Below are 20,631 nucleotides of genomic sequence, written 5' to 3' on the forward strand. Positions count from 1 at the left end.
CATTTTTGGAATTCTTGTGCACTCGAGTCAAGCAAATAATTGCAGCAAAAACGGAGTTTTGAGCTGATAATGGACATCTTTACCATTCTTGTGGTATCTCTTTTCCTGCAAATTAAGCGCCCTAATTTTCCAGAGTTCCTTTTTTTTTTCAATCGTCTGTTTCATACATGTACTCCTATCCCATTGCTACCTTTCTTTTTTCAGTTCCTCCATTTTTTTCCTATACTGTGAACCTAGTAGTAGAACAGGGTCTCATAAATAATGTTCAACAAATTGGGATTCATTTAGCAACTGGGTTTAATCTTCCGTTTGAACATTTCCATATTTCTTCTAGTTTCTCTAATAGGTGCAACTAGAATTAAAATAAAATAAAATAAAAAACTAACCACAAGGCTTTTTTACATTGAAGTATATATTTTTGGGAACTGCCAGTCAAAAAGGAAATTACTTTTTCTTAGTTGTATGTGAAAGACATCTATTGCTGCAAATGAATCCGTCCTTTTTCTTAGTATTTATACTTACGTACTCCCTTCATTTTTGTATACAAGGCCACAAACTCATATTACAGGTACCAAGGTAAAAGTTAATGTCTTCTAAGTCAATGTTGCAAGCCAGCTTCACTCCTTTGCTGTGTAAATTAATGTGTACTCTTCTCTTTCATGCACATCGAGCCAATGCTCCCACTCCGGCATTCATGCAAGGGATAGTTAATGTCCTATTTTGTTAGTACTACGAGGCAAACACCATTAATATAGTGGTCTTGTATATCTGCAAATTGTTATTTTGACAGCGGCCTAGTATATAAAAATGGAGGGAGTACTAAAGTTTCAAATTATTTTTACTTCATTTTGTCTAATGCGGATAACACAATAATTCGTACACATTTTTTATTTATATATTTTAAACTATTTTAATAATATAAAATATATTTTAAAGTTTGAATAGAAGGGTTTTCCATGTAAATTATTTTTATATCAAGCATACTCCAATGAAATGCTAATTTGACCTAAATTTTTGATTAACTGCTGACTTTCTTTGCCAGCTCACCCGGCACCCTGTCTCTTGCGGAGGAAAACTTGCTTGCGTACATTACTTGAAAACAAACAGCTTCAGTTGTACCCGAAGCAGAAGATTTGATGAGCTGATGCTTGCTCTCTAACTGCCTACATCATCTTATTGTACTTGCTCTAATACTTACGTACGTACTCCCAAGTCCCAACTCCCAAGAGAAGACCGAAAATGCTAAACTTTACGAAAGTTCCTACGGGCCCTTATGTAACCTTCCACGTTAATCTCTCCACCGCTCCCCTGAATTCAACGGGGTGGGCCCCTTTTCCTTGATTTTATCCAACCAAAACCTTCCAATTAAGCCTTTATGTAAATCCCGTAGCATGTTTTTCGTAGGTGTAGCATTGCGCAGAAATTCACATCTGCCCAGGCTCAGTTGCACCCGATGAACAGATAAGTTCAAAACAGAAATAAATTTTTAAAATAAGAATTATTTATTATTATTTTAAATTTACTATTCATTGGTGGGTGCAGCTAAGATGCGGGTTCGAATTGCCCTATCCCGGAACATGTACTTTGGGGCGTTCAAACTGCACTTTCTTGTGGGCCTCATTTCCCAAACAATTTGCAAGTCCCCTCACGGCCCAGCGCTCGCTCGCCTATTTTTTCTGTCAATCCCTTGTTTTCATTTCTGGATTTCCTCTTCTTCTACTCTGTTATTCACTATAACAACCTGTTGCCGGTTTAAATTAGAAAATGTTCATATTTTAAAAAAAGTCCATTTTTAAAATGTGTACCTGAAAAAGTTCGTATATGTGAAAAAACTTCACGGATCTAAAAGAAGTTCATGAATCTTTTAAAAGTTACAAATTTGAAAAAGGTTCACGAATATTCAAAAGGTCATGAATTTAAAAAATTCTATGAATTTGAAACAACTTCATGCATTTTGATAATGTTTGCAAATTTGCAAAGTTTGTGAATTTGAAAAGTTCATAAATTCGAAAAAGTGCGTGAATTTGATTTTTTTCATGAAATTGAAAAAAAATCATCAATTTGAAAATTGTTCACAAATTTGGAAAAAGTTGCCGATTTAAAAAATGTTTGCGAATTTGAAAAATCTTCACGAATCTGAAAAAAGTTAGCTAATTTGATGAAAAACCTTCAGGAATGAAAGAAAGTAAAACAAGAAAAAAGGAACACACAAAAAAGAACAAAACCCATCCTATAAAAACTAGAGAAAACCATCCCTTAAACGGTCCTAGATGTTTTTGGAAGCTTCCCCAAAACAGGACGAGCTTCTCAGAAAAATGAATTGCTAAAATGGTTAGGTGGGCCGGCCCGCTGACAATACTAGCAAAGTGGTGGGTACGCGCTACATATAGATTTGTCTATATTTGACACATTAATTATTTACCACATAAGCAACAATTTCTTGAAGTGCGCTATGTTACTAGCTAAGTTACTCCCACTATGACTAGCCTTAGGTCTCTGCTGGCCGGAAAATTAACACTAAACTAGCGATTGATTTATACTGCGCTGTAGCTCGCAAATCCTTCTGCTCTGCAACCCTATGAGACGGCAAGACCGCACATGGAATGAATTTTCTAGGGGATGGAATGATTCCGATATTGGGTTTGGCCTTGCATTGTACTATGTGATGGAAATATGCCTTAGAGACAATAATAAAGTTGTTATTATTATATTTCCCTATTAATGATAAAGATTTATTATTCATGATAAATTATATTGATTGGGAACTTAAATACATGTGTGGATATATAAACAAATACCGTATCCCTAGAGAGCCTCTACTAGACTAGCTCGTTGATCAAAAGATGGTTAAGGTTTCCTAACTATAGACATGAGTTGTCATTTGATAACGGGATCACATCATTAGGAGAATGATGTGATGAACAAGACCCACCCGTTAGCTTAGCATATGATCGTTCAGTTTATTGATACAGCTTTCTTAATGTCAAATACATGTTCCTTCAACCATGAGATCATGCAAGTTCCGGATACCGGAGGAATGCCTTGTGTGCTATCAAACATCACAACGTAACTGGGTGATTATAAAGATGCTCTACAGGTATCTCCGAAGGTGTCTGTTGAGTTGGCATGGATCGAGATTGGGATTTGTCACTCCGAGTATCGGAGAGGTATCTCTGGGCCCTCTCGGTAATACACATCATAATAAGCTTGCAAGCAAAATGACTAAGGAGTTAGTTACGATATGATGTATTACGGAACGAGTAAAGAGACTTGCCGGTAACGAGATTGAACTAGGTATGGAGATATCGACGACCGAATCTCATGCAAGTAACATACCAACGGACAAAGGGAACTACGTATGTTGTCATAAAGGTTCGACCGATAAAGATTTTCATGGAATATGTAGGAACCAATATGGGCATTCAGATCCCGCTATTGATTATTGACCGGAGAAGCGTCTCGGTCATGTCTACATCATTCTCACACCCGTAGGGTTCGCACGCTTAATGTTCGTTGACGATATAGTATTTATATGAGTTATGTATGTTGGTGACTGAATGTTGTTTGGAGTCCCAGATGAGATCACGGACATGATGAGGAGCTCCGGAATGGTACAGAGGTAAATATTGATATATAGGATGATATGGTTAGGCCAAGGGTAAGGCCCATGGGGCTTTAGGTCGGTGCAAAAGGATGTTTTGCAGAGGTCAGGGTCCAAACGCCGGAGATCATGGCGTGGCCAGACACCGAGGCCCATGGCGTCTGGCCCAGACGCCAAGGACTGTGGCGTTTGGTCCTGGAAGTCCAAGAAGGACTCTTCATTGCGGGCAAAATCGACTTTGAGGAGGCTCTTTCTCCAAGTTTCAACCTCAGGTCTCAACATATAAATAGAGGGGCATGACTAGCACCCGGAACACATCAAGATTCACCAACCCGTGTGCCGGCAACCCTGTCTCCTTTACTTTATCCTCCGTCATAGTTTTCGTTGTGCTTGGCGAAGCCCTGCAGAGATTGATCTTCACCTCCACCGTCACCAAGCCGTCGTGCTGCCAGAACTCATCTACTACTTCGCTTCTCTTGTTGGATCGAGAAGGCAAGGACGTCATCGAGCTGAACGTGTGCCGAACGCGGAGGTGTCGTACGTTCGATACTTGACCGGGGCGGACCGTGAAGGTGTATGACATCAACCGCGTTGATAAACGCTTTCGCTTAGCGATCTTCAAGGGTATGAAGATGCTCTCCCCCTCTTGTAGCTATGCATCTCCATGGATAGATCTTGCATGTGCGTAGAATATTTTTTTGTTTTCCATGCAACGTTTCCCAACACTCAGCCCATCTATCTCTTTGAATCTCTCCCTGCAGTTGGAGACCTCTGAAACATGCAGGTGAAATAGTTCGGTGCCTACTCAACTTTGAACATAAACATGAACTAGTGTGTTCCGGAATGAGCATCGCTTCTCACCCCCATCTAGTTTGATGAAGGGAGATGCATCGATGCACCCATGCAAGTAGGTAAACTGTCAAGTTTTAGAAAACTCCGAACATTGTGTCTTGGAAATAGCCTAGCTTGCTAGGTGCCTCGCCCAACCTGCCTCCTCCTCCTCTTCCTCCTTCTCCGCCTTCACCACGAGCCTTCGTGGAGGCTCGTGTGCTAGAGCACACACACGGGTGGTGAAGCGTGACTAGTATCACTGGTCGTGCTTGTCGTACAACCAGGTGTCCCAACATGGGCTGTCCTGGGCAAACAACGGTTCATGGTATAGGTCGTCGGGGAGCTGAGCTCGACAACAGCGGATCTCCGCCTTCGGTGCGCGTTTGGAGGCCAGAATGTTGGGACTGTGACCCTTCCGGGTTCAGATGCCAATCGTTCGACAGGTGGACGTCGGTCAATGGCAGGGGGATGTCATGATCCTAGTACCGCGTGTACTGGTCGGCGGGCATGTAAACGCGTTCCCGGCGGGGCTGCTTCAAGGAAGAGCCGGCCTCCTCGTGGCCATGCTTCCCGGCTTTCCTAGTGTTGGTTGTCGGCTTGGAAGGGGAGGGAGGGGGGGGGGGGGGGGGGAGATGGAGGGAGAAGAATGGGCGCGCACGGATAGGGTTACCCCCTCATGCTTGCATTTAAAAAGGAATGGCTCGGTGGTAGTTGGGCCACTGGCGCGTGGGGCCGGGGTGGACGAAAGGCACGTGCGTCAACTGTCCATGTGGACCGGCCCAAATTTAGGGCAGATTTGTGTCCCCGCATACAACATACATACATATTTGCGAAATGAATCGCCGCGTTGGGCAGTGTCTTTTGCCCACGTGGATCTAAACTACATATCTGGACAAAATGGGTCTTTGCCCATGTGGATCTAAACGACACATCTGAACGAAATGGGTCTTTGCCCATGTGGATCTAAATGACACATCTGGACGAAATGGGTCTCTTCATTGGAGTTGCCCTCAGATAGTGTGCATGGTACACATGTATTATACTTGTTTTTCACCTAAGAAAGAATGAAGACTAAAAACATGTACACATACTATATGCTTGTAAATCTTGGAGAACGATACCTTCTATTATTAACATTTTCTAAATAAAATGATTAATTTCTGCTAGTCGAACTGCTTTTCGCGTCAAGATTAAGATTTGACTTAAAGAAAGGTCAAGCTTTGACTAGGGAACAAAAAGAGACAATGAGAGAATTTCTTTCTACAGGGAGAGAAAAGGAGATATGTACAATGGGATGCACTTTCTTTTTAGAAGACGAGCATAGTTCCTCTCTCTCTCTCAAAAAAAAAAGACGAGCATAATACAAGTCTTGTTACTACAAGGAAAGCTGGTGGAAATAACATTGCCTAGCTTTGCTACGGCCACTTAAATAGCCAGATGCATTCATGCGCGACGCATGCGAAGCTGGCGCGAGCAAATTAGGCACGGAGGTACCCAAATGCATTCATGCACGGCGCATGTGAAACGGCCACGCGCAAATTAAGCATGGAGTTGGAGAGGCACGTATGAGACTTGTCTGCTCCCCCGTCGTATGCCCATCCGTACTTCCGTCTATGTGGCTTGGTTTGATTGGAACAAAATAAGCCCCGGCCCCACCCCCTTAAAATCAGAAGGGAGAAGATTAGATTAAAAAGAAAAAAAGAAAAAGAACAACCGTATGATGAAGTGAGAGCACGAATGAGAGCAGAGATGGGAGGCAAGCCGGATCCGGCACGTATAGCTGCCGCAGCCGGACGCGTGCTGCATGCACGTTCAGGTCCCATCCCGCGAACAACCATATATATATACCACCTCCTGTAAAGCCAGCCACACCCCATCCATCTCCATCCCCTGTCCCCCACACACCTCACCAGGGTAGCAGCATAGTCTCCATGGCGGCGGTCAAGATCGCCGTCCTCCTGGCCGTGACGACGCTCTTCGCCCCGGCAGGGGCGGCGGACCCCCAACCCGCGCAGGTCGCAACGGAAGCCCAGTGCTGGCCGTGCTACTCCTCCTGCATGCACACGTGCGACGACGGCCACGGTGTCACCCCCGCCCCCGATGTCAACCGTTCTCAGCCAGCCGCCCACCCAGCCGTCGACAATGGTGCAGCGGCCGCCTCCGTCCCTGTCAACTCTACTGACGGTACTGCAGTTGTTGTACACTCCACCGTCGGCACTCTAGCTGCCATCCACAAAACCGATGGTTCAGGCGCCCCCATTGCTGACGGCTATGACGATTACAAAGGTGGCAACAAAAGTGACGGCGAGGGTTACTACGAGAAATACTTCGAGTGCAAGAAGAAGTGCATCGTCGATTGCTACAAGGACCTGCCGCCGGTGTGCTACAAGATGTGCATCTCCGAGACCTGCCTCACCCTGCCACCATGTACGTATATATATACCACCCTGCAAACAAGAAACATGCATCCTACTCTTATAGTATATGTATACGTAGTATATAACCAACACGGCTGCCTTTGATTTTATAGGTAAACGAGGGGATTGCTACAAAGCATGCGGGAACAAATGCTTCCACAACCAGCCCTACCCCGGGCCAAACCCGGGTCCGAAGCCGACGCCACCACCGCCCACACCTCCGAAGCCCGTGCCACCGCCACCGAAAGCCGGTGCCGAAGGCGAAGCAAAAGACGCCGTGCCCGTAACCGGCTACTAGTTCTAGTTCTAGTTGTATCCGCTTCGAGCTAGCAAAGAGTTATCGGTGTACGCGACGACGTCTATGCACACATGCATGCATTCAAATAAAACTCGCGACATTTATAGCACAACCGTATAAGTAGAGGGACTATATGATGGCGCCCTACATGATTGCTACATATGGACATTGATTAGTCTATAAGACTACTCTAGAACAAGTAATCCATCAGCTCTAACTAAACTGGGTATAAATCATGCGCGCATGTATAAAGTATGTGTTGCTGAATGTCCGATCTGTGTATAAGGTATGTGTCGCTGAATAACTAGTCAGGCACCACGCCGGCGCCGTTGTTGCAGCCCGCGCAGCCACAAGGGACGCTCGCACCCTGCAGGGAAGCCCTGCGCCACCTGAGACCCGTGTGCGAGGGGGAGGAGGTCCCGCCATTGCCAGCACTGCACGGGCTTCGCCCGGTGGACATCCCCCTCACCCCCCCGACGGCGGTGAAAGGAGGGAGGTGAGGAACCCTTAGCCGGTGGCGGTTCTAGGGTTCCCGTGACGCACGCAGGGTGCGTCGCAGGAACAAGAGTTTTATTTTTAAGTTGAACTATCAATCCAAATTTTGAGGCCCCCGTAATAGGGAGATCATCCAAAAGAGGTTTGGGAGAGGGTGTAATTCGCGGACTATATATGGATGAAGCTGCTCTGGGATTGCTTTGATGCTTGTAGAAATGAAGTAACAACAAACTTCCTTTTAATTACACCCGTAAGTATTTTTATGCAGTAAATGGTTTAAAAAAGGGACTGGCTGGGTGCCAGTCGGTTGAATTCCCAATTTGGGTCACTCGACTGTTCTCCATCTCGATCTCTGATCTAACGGCTGCAAAGTCGTCTTCAACCTCCCGATCATCTTCTTCCAACCGCCCTACGAACCACCGGCGGCGCTACCGTGTAGGCTCGCTGCCCCGCCCTCCCTGGAACCTCCTCCCACTGCCGTGCCGCCGCCGCCCCGGCCATCCCCCTAGGCCCGGGCATCGCCGGTTTTTTCGCCGGCAAACATTCACCATCCCCTTGCTGCCACCCCCGACAACCGCCGTGCTGCCTCCCCCACCCCCACCCTAAGATAGATCATGGGGTAGCCTGTCCAGCGAGGTTCTTCCTCCCCTCTGGCAGTTTCTCCGTTCAACCAAAAATCAACTGGCCCCAAATTCAAAAAATCAGGCGATTGACATGTAGCTATTGTGTTTAAAAAATCAGCACAAATGTACTCAGCCTAGGCTTCTCGAATGCCCATGCATGTGACAGGACTGGGAGCCCGGTATCTTGGGTATGGAGGGCAGGCGGGCGTCCGGGGATCTTCTGACTTTGTCGTCCTTGATCGGTGATGTTTGATATTTTTTTTTTGCATTGAATAATAAGTCTGATAATGCGCCATTCGTCGCCCTGTCGCGCTGCCTGTCGTAGGCATACAGGTGACGAGGGCAAGTACACACTGGTGTAAATTTTAACAACTTGCTTATGATTTTTGGCGCCGGCCGGCCGGTCCATCTCTCTGTATATACGTGCGCTCTCTTCTGCCGTGCCGACTAGAAACTTCTCCTACTCAACCCTTCTCATCCCAGCAACAACACAAAAAATTCTCACTCCTGGTACGTCCGGGACATGAGGAGACGAGGCGCCAACGCTCAGCTCGCCGGCACCGCCGCGCTCTTCCTGCTGGTAGCAGCCATCCCGGCGACGACGGCTGCCGTGTTGCCATCGGAGGGCGATGCCCTTTTGGCATGGAAGGCCAGCCTCGTTGAGGCAGCCGCGCTCTCCAACTGGACCAGGGACGTGCCGGTCTGTAACTGGGTCGGCGTGTCCTGCGACGCCATTGGACGCGTCTTCGAGCTAAGGCTCGAGGGAGTCGATCTCTCGGGCGGACTCGATACGCTCGACACCACGGCGTTCCCGGCGCTCGCCGTTCTGAACCTCTGGGGGAACAACCTCCGCGGGGCCATTCCGTCCAGCATCTCGCTGCTGCGCTCCCTCGTATCACTCAATCTCAGCAGCAACTGTTTCAACAGCTCCATTCCAGCGCAGCTCGGTGACATGCCCGGCCTCCAGTCTCTTAGCCTCCGCAACAACAGACTCGTCGGCGACATCCCGCACCACCTCTGCACGCTCCTTCTTGTCAGCGTACTCGACCTGTCAAACAACCGGCTCACCGGGAACCTCTCGGACTGCTGGTGCAATCTCAAGGCTCTGCAGCACATCGACCTGTCAAACAACCGTCTCGCCGGGAACCTCCCGGACTGCTGGTGCAATCTCAAGGCTCTGCAGCACATCGACCTGTCAAACAACCGTCTCGCCGGGAACCTCCCGGACTGCTGGTGCAATCTCAAGGCTCTGCAGCACATCGACCTGTCAAACAACCGGCTCGCCGGGAACCTCCCGGACTGCTGGTGCAATCTCAAGGCTCTGCAGCACATCGACCTGTCAAACAACCGGCTCGCCGGGAACCTCCCGGACTGCTGGTGCAATCTCAAGGCTCTGCAGCACATCGACCTGTCAAACAACCGTGTCACCGGGAACCTCCCGGACTGCTGGTGCAAGCCCCAGGCTCTGCAGTACATCAACCTGTCAAAAAACCGGCTCACTGGGAACCTCCCAGGCTGCCGGTGCAAGCTCCAAGCTCTGCGGTACATCAACCTGTCAAAAAACCGGCTCACTGGAAACCTCCCAGACTGCTGGTGCATGCTCCAGGCTCTGCGGTACATCAACCTGTCAAAAAACCAGCTCACAGGGAACCTCCCAGACTTCTGGTGCATGCTCCAGGTTCTGCGGTACATCAACCTGTCAAACAACCGGCTCACTGGGGGCCTCCCAGGATGTTGGTGCGGCCTTCATGCTCTATGGTTCATGAACCTGTCCGAAAACTTGCTCATTGGGAAGCTCTCGGACTGCTGGTGGAATTTGCAAGCTCTGGAGTACATGAACCTGTCCAACAATTCCTTCTCAGGTGAAATCCCAGCTATTATGGCAGGCCACAATTGTTCTCTCACTTTCCTAAATCTTGCCAAAAATGCCTTTGGTGGAACCTTCCCACACCTAGAGGGTTGCAACTCATTAGCAATCCTCGACCTCAGTAGCAATAGTTTAAACAGCACTATCCCGCCACAGCTCGGTGACATCAATAGCCTCACCGGCCTCCGACTCTACAATAACAACCTTGTCGGCACCATTCCGTCACAGCTCTGCGGGCTCCTCTCCGTCAGGGTACTCGATCTATCAAGTAACCAGCTCATGGGCGATCTCCCAGCCTGCTGGTGCAACTTCCAAGTTCTGCGGTTCATGGACCTATCCAAAAACATGCTCACTGGGAAGCTCCCGGACTGCTGGTGGAATGCTCTAGAGTTCATGGACCTGTCCAGCAACTCCTTCTTAGGTGAAATCCATGCGGGTAAATCAAGCCACAACTGCTCTCTCAAGTCACTGTATCTTGCCAAAAATGGCTTCAGCGGTGTCTTCCCACAGGTCCTATGGGGTTGCAAGTTGCTAGTCACCCTAGACATCGGGAGCAATAGGTTCTTTGGTGCTCTCCCTCCATGGATTGTGATTCAAGTTCCATCATTGCAAATCCTTAGCCTCCGATCAAATAACTTCACCGGAGAAATTCCTTTGGAGCTATCACGGCTTCCACAACTCCAGTTGCTCGACATGGCAAACAATAGCTTTACTGGAGCAATTCCGGTAGCCTTCGGAAACTTGACCTCGATGAGGGATCCAGAAAATACGTCGACTCCGAGACGGCTCGACGGAACGAAATACCAGGATAGGATCAACATAAACTGGAAGGGGCAAGAGCTAACTTTCCAAAGAAACCTCCGTTTACTAACTGGTATAGATTTGTCGCGCAATTTCTTATCCCAGTGCATCCCTAAGGAGCTAACCAAACTTAAGGGCCTCCGGTTTCTGAACCTATCAAGAAACCATCTATCATGCAACATTCCAGAAGACATTGGTAGTTTGATTTTTCTCGAGTGCCTCGATGTGTCATCTAATGAACTTACAGGAAACATTCCTCTGAGCATCTCAAGCTTAACGGCGCTTAGCACATTCAATATCTCGAACAATCTTTTGTCAGGCAAGATACCTGTTGGGAGTCAGATGCAGACCTTGACCGACCCATCGATTTACTCCAACAATTCAGGGCTCTGTGGATTTCCTCTAGAAATTCCGTGTGCAAATACTTCGCTTGCACCGGATGAAAGAAATGATGAAGAAGTGGACCATTGGATGTACTACTTTGTGATTGCTGGGATTGTGTTTGGTTTCTGGTTGTGGTTTGGGGTGCTCTTTACAATCAAGACCTGGAGATGTGGTTTTCTCTTGTTTGTTGATGGCATGCAATGTAATTTTACAAAGAATGTGTCATATTAGTTATGTTTTTTTAACTTTGTTACACCGACGTGTGTAAAAAGTGTTAACGTGCGTATCCATAGGGATCCCAGGAAGACATCAAGAAGGTTGGGAGGCAGAGGGGATTTCGTTCAGTTTATATATCGTTTACTTTGTGTATTCTGCTTTCCATTATGTGATCCTCACGTAGATGTAACAATCTCATGTATGCATATCCATGGGATAAGCCCCATCTATATATATAACACGTGCACACTTCAAGAGGGTGCGACGCTTTTCACACAATTTACACAAGACACTCTTGTTTTTGCGAAAAGGATCCGGATATCTATTCTATTACATATAAAAAGTATTTGACAAACTCACTAGAAAAAGAGAATATACTAAAAAAATCCATAATAATTAGAAACATCTAACCATTAATTAGGTGGTCCTTTTTCCAATCAACGAGCTATAACCGTCAGATTTTCGTAAACCAAGATGGCCCCTTAACCTAAAAAAAACCTACTCCCTCCTTCCATCTATATAGGGCCTAATGCATTTTTCGAGGCTAACTTTGACCAAATATTTGAACAATAATATATGACATGCAACTTACACAAAGCATACCGTAATATTCGTATGTGAAAGGAGATTTCAATGATATAATTTTCACATTATGCATGTCATGTACTATTAAGCTTGCCAATAGTCAAAAGCGGTCTTGAAAAACGCATTAGGCGCTATATAGATGGAAGGAGGGAGTATACACGATCTAGACAAAACCATACATATGCAATATCTTACGATCCAACAATCAATTAAAGCTCCACGTCCCTGTAGATATGCAATCTCTCACGCCTCGGTCGCTGCCGCCGTCATGCATGCATCTTGGTAACTTCCTTGTGATTCCTCTTGTCTTCGTCTGCATGGCCGGAGATCCTCTACTCTCCCGGACACTCCTGGCTCTACCAACACCCATGCCAGAAGCGGAACTAAGCAGTGGGGTGCCGGCGGCCTGCCTCAGTCGTCGCTCATAGGACTGCATGGACAAGTAGGCGTGCTTCAATGGTGGACGAGGAAGCGAGGACGATGGTGATTTAAAACATCCAAGCGACGTACTCCTGCATGAGGAAAAAATCAAGAAAGTCAGCACCGTGTGTCCTCTTATGTGAATTCAGATCATCTCCTAACCAACAAGTACGTCCATGATTGATTTTATTTAATTTTTCATACAAAAAGATAGGACCACAAGATGATGCTCAATAGGGAAGCTCCCAGACTGCTGGTGGAACCTGCAGGACCTGCAGTTCATGGATCTGTCGAACAACTCCTTCTCAGGTAAAATCCCTGCAGTTGTGGCAAATCAAAACTGCCCTCTTAGTTCGCTTTACCTCGCCGGAAATGGCTTCGTCAGTGGCTTCCCACCGGTCCTAGAGGGCTGCAATTCGTTGTCCACCTTGGACATGGGGAACAACATGTTCTATGGTTCTATCCCTATATGGATCGGGAGTCACTTCCCATTGCTGAGAATTCTTAGGCTCAAATCAAACAATTTCACCGGAGTTATCACAGCTATTGCAACTTCAATTGCTTGACATGGCAAATAATAGCTTGTCTGGCTCCATTCCTATAGGCTTTGCCAACTTGAACTCCATGAAACATCCACAAAATCTGTCGACTACGGATACACAAGGTAATTTGAAATATAATGACACTGGTAGAAAAAGGGCCTATAGTCCCGGTTCGTAAGGACCTTTAGTCCCGGTTCCTGAACCGGGACTAAATTGTCGGTACTAATGTCCCGACCCTTTAGTCCCGGTTCAATCCAGAACCGGGACTGATGGGCCTCCACGAGGGCAGTGCCGACAGCCCAGGCAGGGGGGCCTTTGGTCCCGGTTGATGACATAAACCGGGACCAATAGGCTTCCACGCGTCAGCATCTGGCTGGAGCTGAGATTTTTCTTTTTTTTTAAAAAAAAGTGGCTATTTTAGGGGTTTAGGGGGTTATTTTTAGGTTGTTATTAGCTAGCTAATAGAGAGAAGTGTCCTTTCTTATATCTTCATCCTTGGTTTACCTACGCTACTGCTATGTTCATTTCACCCGCAGATATATATATAATAACTCATGCATGCTCGCATCATACATCATCATATATAATAACAAGTCCTACTAATTAATCAAGCATCATCATACAACTTCTACTCGTTATTAATAATAAGTCATACGATCATCATCCTCATAGTCATCGAACCCAACCCTACATAATTATTCTTAGCACATGATCATCAGTATCAGGTAGGACCTAAACACACTTAAGGTAAAATAGCATAAAACAATATAGACCCTGACTCTCCATTATGAAGAATGGAGATCATCCTGTCTCCAATTCTTGCGCCTCGCTTCCTTTTGCTTCCAAGAAGCTCCTTACGACTGTCCATACATTTTTTCCATCCTTTGATTGTCATGTCTCCACTTCTTTTAGAAATCCGGTATGGACAGTTGAGATTCGTAGGATGACCTGGATATATGTTCAAAACACGAAGGCTGCCGCCATTCTGATACATCAAATGAGGCACACAATCCTCTGGGATTCTCTGTTGAAAAAAATAGTAATAACTTCGTAGTTAGCAATGATGTACTAGTTTTAGAAGTATGCAAAAAGATGCACGGATGTCGTAATAGTAAAAAAACTTACCAGGGTATCTCCATGGTAGTTACCATAGTTCAACACGTGCACTAGTGGCACGTATTGACCATAATGTTGAGGAGTTCGATTGTAGATATTGTAATTCTCAAGATCATTACAAAATCCAACCAGATGAGTTTTCTCCTTGTAAGTTAACTCAGAGCCATCGGCGTAGTAAGTTCTATCTACCATCTTCTGCACATTCTTTGATACTTCAAAATAAGCTGTCAATGGAAATAAGCTGTCAACTATTTTGAAATGAACAATATAAATTAGTTAAAATTAACTATGTTTGAGAAACTCACATAGCGGTAGAACTGGAGGAGTATCAACAAGGACCCAAATGTCCATATTGTCTTGCTCGATTTCAGGATCACCAAGATCCATGGTGACAATCATACCCTCATCAAAACCATACAATTTGTAAAATGCTTCCCAATTTTTGCAACCAAAATGAGTTACGCTCTCAGCATTATACAACTTTACTTCAAAATCCACATCATGATGGGTCCTTAGGTGAATTTTCTTCGTTTCAAAATTTTCATGGTCTTCAAAATCCATCCTTAGCGTCTTGCATGGCATGGGATAAACTATACTCGAATTGTAAAAGATGAAAATTACATGTTGAAATAGTTGAAGTCATGCTTAATTATGAAAAAAAACACTTGTCGTCGTTGCGTACCGTTTCAACTTCGAAGGTCTCCTCGAGCTTAATGCTGAAGCGCCGACCATCGTCCAGGTGAGGCCTGTCGCACTCACCTCGATCGTCGTGGCACCAGTCGCACTCCCCCGGGAGACTTTCGTCGTCCGACGATGACATTTCCTATACGTTCATAATTCAAAGACTAAATTAGATCATTATTATTCAATTAATCATATGCATATGCCTTGCATAGTGCTCTCCAATTTGAGCATTCAATAAGAAAAATCAAATCGCAAAATAAAGTAGTATTCAAATTAGGATGCCTTCAATTATAAGAAAAACTACATCATCTCCATGTGTCCGTACATCGAATATTATCACACTAATACACGTCGAATACTATATATCATACATATCGCCAGTACAGCTAGAACCGTAGCGCCCGACGGGTGTTGGCGCGGGCGGTGGACACCCAAAGGGAAGGAACCATCACATGATCATAGCTCCAGAGATCCCTGAAGAACCTGCCAGGTATTCTCGAACATGCCCTCCAACGCAACCATGTAGCGACGGACGTGCTCGTCCTCCTCGCTGACACGGTGACGTACCACCTCCGCGGTGTCCGGAAGCCTCGGCACTGTCACTGGCCCACGCGACCGCCGCGAAACAAGGATCGGGTCAACGACGGGCTCGCTCCTCACCAAGCTACGCCCCCCGGAAGGTAGCGCCTCCTAGTACCACCCCGGCGGAGCCCAGTCCCGGACATGGCCCATCTGGTCAAGCAGGTGTCGTCCGCCGCCGACTCGACGACGAGGATGCGGGATAGGCATCGTCCACGTCGATGCGGGAATAATTGCTTTAACTAAAAAAATAAACTAGTTCTATTAATTTTCTTGCTAAAAATAAACTACTTCTATAGTAAAATAAACCAGTTTTATTAAATCAACTAGTTCAACTACTAAGCACTTACTATAAATAGAATAATGTAGTACTTACTAAAAATAAACAAGTTTACCTAGTTCTAACTAATTCCATTAAACACTTTCTAAGTAGTACTAATTACTAAAAGTTAATTATCGGGGAGGGGGGGTATGTCGACAACTACATACCCGATAACAAAAAATAAGAAGAGGAAGAAGAAGAAAAAAAGAGGAGAAGAAGGAAAAGGAGAAGAAAAAAAAAGGAAAAAAAAGGAGAAGAAGAAGGAATAATAGAGGAGAACAAGAAGAATTCTTCTTCTTCTCCTTTATTCCTTCTTCTTCTCTTCTTTTTTTTCCTTCTTTTTCATCTTCTTATTTATTTCTCCTGTTATTTCTCTCCTCTTCTTCTTCTTCTCCTTCTTCCCCTTCTTATTTTTCTTTTTTTCTCTCCTTCTTTTTCTTCTAAATATGAACATATACATAAATGACTTTGATCATACATAACGTTCAGATTCCTACACAATATGAACAAAATTACAACAGAAAAAAATAATAAAAATTCTATGAACAAAATAAAAATTCTATGAACAGAATTACAACAAAAAAATCATAAAAATTCTATGAAAAAATTGACATATTATTTGCATATATATGAACACACAAACTTTTGCATATGCAACAATAATATCACCAAAAAAATGTATGAACAGAAAAAATTCTAACTTTTGCATCTAAACTATACATCTAAATTAAGTACAACTAAATTAACTATACATCTAAATTAACTATACATCCTAACTATACAACTAAATTAACTATACATTCTAAATTAGGAAATTACGCAAGCCGGGGCGGCGATCGACGAGGAGGGGCACGACGTCGGCGGCGAGGAGGCAGGGGGGCACGGGGCGGCGACGGCGACGACGCGGTCCGGGGCGACGGCAGGGGCGGCGGACGGCGACGGTGAGGGGCACGGCATCGGCGGCGAGGAGGCAGGGGGGCATGGTAGATGCATTGGAGGCTTGTATCCCATCACATCCGGAGCACTTAGTCGAAAGCGTCATCATCAAGTCTACTCCGTCGTCAATCCCTCCTTGGCAAGATGGCATCAAAGATTAGGACATCCTTCTTCGGTCATAGTCAAGCAAGTAGTGAATAAAGGCAATCTTCCATTATCATCTAGTCAAAATATTGAGTTTGTTTGTGATGCTTGTCTGTGTGCAAAGAGTCACAACTCCCTTATCCTAGGTCAAATAGTGTGTCTCGTGCTCCATTGTAACTTGTTTTTAGTGATGTATGGGGTCATGCAAGAGATTCTTTTGGAAGAAAGAAATATTATGTTAGTTTTATTGATGACTTTAGCATGTTCACTTGGATATATTTGCTTAAGTTTAAATCTGAAGTTCTTTCCATCTTCCAAGAATTTCAGAAACTTGTTGAGCGTCAGTTTAACAAAAAAGATTATTGCAGTCCAAAGTGTCTGGGGAAGAGAGTATGAGAAACTCAACTCTTTCTTTCGTGATATTGGTATTAGTCATCGTGTCTCTTTCCCTCATGCTCATCAGCAGAATGACTCCGCTGAGCGTAAACATCGCCACATTGTCGAAGTAGGTCTATCCCTTCTAGCTCATGCATCCATGCCCTTAAAATATTGGGATGAAGCCTTTATTGCTACCACTTATCTTATAAACCGTCTTCCTAGTAAAGTGATTGGACATATTACTCCCTTGGAAAAATTGTTTCATCAAAAACCAGACTACAATTCCTTGAGAATTTTCGGGTGTGCCTGTTACCCTAATCTTCGTCCATATAATCATCACAAACTTGAGTTTCGTTCTACTCAATGTGTGTTTCTTGGTTATAGTAACCTTCACAAAGGTTACAATTGTCTTGAAATTTCTACTGGACGAATCTATATTTCTCGTGATGTTATATTTGATGAAACAATATTCCCTTCTGAAAAGCTTCTTCCAAATGCCGGAGCTCTACTTCGTGCAGAAATTGCACTTTTTCCAGAGTATATGTCTAGTCCAGATCACGGGCGTGAGTTAAACAGTGCTGATCATGTGACTAATCCTAAAGAAAATATGATTTTTGATGATAAAAGTGCAGCTTCAGGGCGTGATTTCATGCAAAGGAATGCAGCCAAAGTTGTCATGGGATCCCAGGAAGATTTGGGTAGCAGCAGAACATGATCCGAGGAAAATCCTTGCGTCAGGGTGGCAGGCGCGTGATCCCAGGCGATTCCCTCCACGTCGCACGCGCCAGCCGCCGACAGCCCAGGCATCGTTGGCCCCTCTAGCCGAGCCAGCACGGGCCAGTGCGGCTCCCCAAGCGCCACGCGCGTGGTGGATGGGCTGGTGGCTGACCAGGCGACAGGCGCGGGGCCCAGTGCCAACGTCTCGCCCCGCGCGTCCGAGGAGGCAATCAGCGAGGGCGACCCGCGACGTGGTTCTAGTGGAGCGTCGATCACGACGGAGATCCCTGTCTCCTGGGATCTGGAGCGATCTAACGCAGCGGATCCAGATCGGTCTGGTACAACGGATCCGACCGGATCTTCTGTGGCGAATTCTGCTGAGGGTTCTGATGCACCAGGTATTCCACTTCGACACACAAGATCCTAGTCCGGTATTGTTAAGAAGAAGGAATACACCGATGGCACTATAAGGTATGATAAAATTAAACGTGCCTTTCTCACTAGCATGGGTGAACCAACTCATTTGCATGATGCACTTGCTAGTAAAGAATGGAAAAAAGGCCATGGATGTTGAATATGAAGCACTTATGAAAAACAAAACTTGGCGCCTAGTACCACCAACAAAGGGCATAAATGTCATAGATTGCAAGTGGGTATACAAAATTAAGAGAAAATCTGATGGAAGCATAGACAGATATAAGGCAAGGTTAGTTGCAAAAGGTTTCAAGCAGAGATTTGGTATTGATTATGATGATACTTTTAGTCCTGTTGTTAAAGCAGCTACTATCCGAGTTGTGTTATCTATTGCGGTTTCCAAGGGTTGGAGTTTAAGGCAGCTAGATGTTCAGAACGCGATTCTTCACGGTGTTCTGGAAGAAGAGGTTTTTATGCGGCAATCATCAGGTTATGAGAACAAATCTCACCTCATTTTGTTTGCAAGTTAGATAAAGCTTTATATGTTTTGAAACAGGCCCCAAGAGCCTGGTACTCAAGATTGAGCACTCAGTTGCAACAACTTGGGTTTACACCATCTAAGGCAGATACCTCATTTTTTTTCTATCAAAAAGGAAATGTCATTATCTATGTTCTAGTATATGTTGATGACATTATTGTTGCTAGTTCAAGTTCAGATGCTACCACTTGTTTGCTTAAGGATTTAAAGATGGAGTTTGCTCTTAAGGATCTAGGAGATCTTCATTATTTTCTTGGCATAGAGGTCAAACAGATAAAAGATGGTATACTTCTTTCACATGAGAAATATGCTCATGACATACTCAGGAGAGTAGGGTTGGAAAACTGCAAACCTGTAAGTACACCAATCTCTACTTCAGAGAAACTCACTGTTGATAGTGGAGAAGCACTCGGACCTGAGGATGCAACAAACTACAGAAGTGTTGTGGGTGCATTACAATATTTGACTCTTACACAGTTGATAGTGGAGAAGCACTCAGACCTGAGGATGCAACAAACTACAGAAGTGTTGTGGGTGCATTACAATATTTGACTCTTACACGTCCTGATATTTCTTACTCCATAAACAAAGTGTGTCAATATTTACATGCACCTACAACTACTCATTGGACTGCCGTTAAAAGAATTGTGAGGTATCTAAAGTTCTCAGAAGGACTTGGACTTAGAATTGTCAAGTCTTCGTCTATGCTTGTGACTGCATACTTAAATGCAGATTGGGCAGGATGTCTTGATGATAGGAGATCCATAGGTGGATTTGCTGTTTTTCTGGGAACAAATCTCATATCATGGAGCGCAAGGAAACATGCTACAGTTTCAAGGTCAAGTACTGAAGCAGAATATAAGGCTCTAGCAAATGCCACTGCTGAAGTCATGTGGATTCAAACTTTGCTTTATGAGCTCGGTATTAAGACTCCACAAGCTGCAAGATTATGGTGTGATAATATTGGTGCAACCTATCTTTTAGCTAATCCTGTTTTTCATGCACGCACTAAACATATTGAGGTTGATTTTCATTTCGTCAGAGAAAGAGTAGCTCGCAAACTGCTTGATATAAAGTTTATACCCACTAATGATCAACTGGCTGATGGCTTTACAAAACCTCTCACTATGAGAAGGCTGGATGAATTCAAGTTCAATCTCAACCTTGGAGTTTCGTAGGGTTAGATTGAGGGGGAGTGTTGGAATAATTGTATAGAGATAGAGTTCTATAGAGAGAGAACTCCTCATGTTTAAACTTGTATCTCTTCACTATCTCTTCTTCTCTCTTTACCGACCTTCCTGTAATCGATCTATCGATCGTTTCCTTGTTGTAAGCCACGGCATTGCCCATATAAATATAAGTGCGGTCCGAGCAAAGGGTTTAACGCTTTCCAATATTCTTACACCATGATGTGCATCTCCTCGGGCGGGAACCCGCCCTTGAGCGTCGGGTCCGGTAGCTAAGCCACCACAAGCCTGCTGTCCCGCAGCCGCGACGTCACCCACATAACTAGGCTCTCATCCGTGCCGCCACCCCTCTTGTGCATGGGCTGCCGGCTGGTGATGAGCTCCAGCTCCACCACGCCGAAGCTGAACAAGTCTGACTTGAGCGACGCCTTGCCGACGATGGCGTACTCGGGCGCCAAGTACCCGAAGGTGCCTAGCATCCGCGTCGGCAAGCTGGAGCAGCTCGCCACACCATCGTTCATCAGGCACTTGACCAT

At 45.2% G+C, this 20,631-nt stretch overlaps 2 protein-coding genes across 2 annotated transcripts; both read left to right on the forward strand.

Annotated features, from left to right (window-relative positions):
- Positions 1–6,292: 6,292 nt before the first annotated feature.
- On the forward strand, positions 6,293–7,364 carry LOC123130011 (uncharacterized). Its single transcript, XM_044549967.1, has 2 exons — positions 6,293–6,859; positions 6,963–7,364. Exons 1-2 carry the CDS (start codon positions 6,364–6,366, stop codon positions 7,145–7,147), a joined length of 681 nt encoding a protein of 226 aa, XP_044405902.1. The 5' UTR covers positions 6,293–6,363; the 3' UTR covers positions 7,148–7,364.
- A 1,424-nt stretch (positions 7,365–8,788) lies between these two features.
- LOC123129309 (LRR receptor-like serine/threonine-protein kinase GSO1) lies at positions 8,789–13,104 on the forward strand. Its single transcript, XM_044549526.1, has 3 exons — positions 8,789–9,688; positions 9,905–11,519; positions 12,776–13,104. The coding sequence occupies exons 1-3, from the start codon at positions 8,789–8,791 to the stop codon at positions 13,102–13,104; spliced, it is 2,844 nt and encodes a 947-aa protein (XP_044405461.1).
- Positions 13,105–20,631: the final 7,527 nt, after the last annotated feature.

The sequence above is a fragment of the Triticum aestivum genome, chromosome 6A (assembly GCF_018294505.1).
Source record: "Triticum aestivum cultivar Chinese Spring chromosome 6A, IWGSC CS RefSeq v2.1, whole genome shotgun sequence".
Taxonomy (NCBI): Eukaryota; Viridiplantae; Streptophyta; class Magnoliopsida; order Poales; family Poaceae; genus Triticum; species Triticum aestivum.

Bases quoted from the DNA above. Each gene is read 5' to 3' on its own strand.
- LOC123130011 (XM_044549967.1), top strand. From the start codon at position 6,364: ATGGCGGCGGTCAAGATCGCCGTCCTCCTGGCCGTGACGACGCTCTTC. The intron at 6,860-6,962 runs GTACGTATATAT...TTGATTTTATAG, and splicing joins CTGCCTCACCCTGCCACCAT to GTAAACGAGGGGATTGCTAC.
- LOC123129309 (XM_044549526.1), top strand. From the start codon at position 8,789: ATGAGGAGACGAGGCGCCAACGCTCAGCTCGCCGGCACCGCCGCGCTC. The intron at 9,689-9,904 runs GTCACCGGGAAC...TCAAAAAACCAG, and splicing joins TCGACCTGTCAAACAACCGT to CTCACAGGGAACCTCCCAGA. The intron at 11,520-12,775 runs GTAATTTTACAA...GATGCTCAATAG, and splicing joins GTTTGTTGATGGCATGCAAT to GGAAGCTCCCAGACTGCTGG.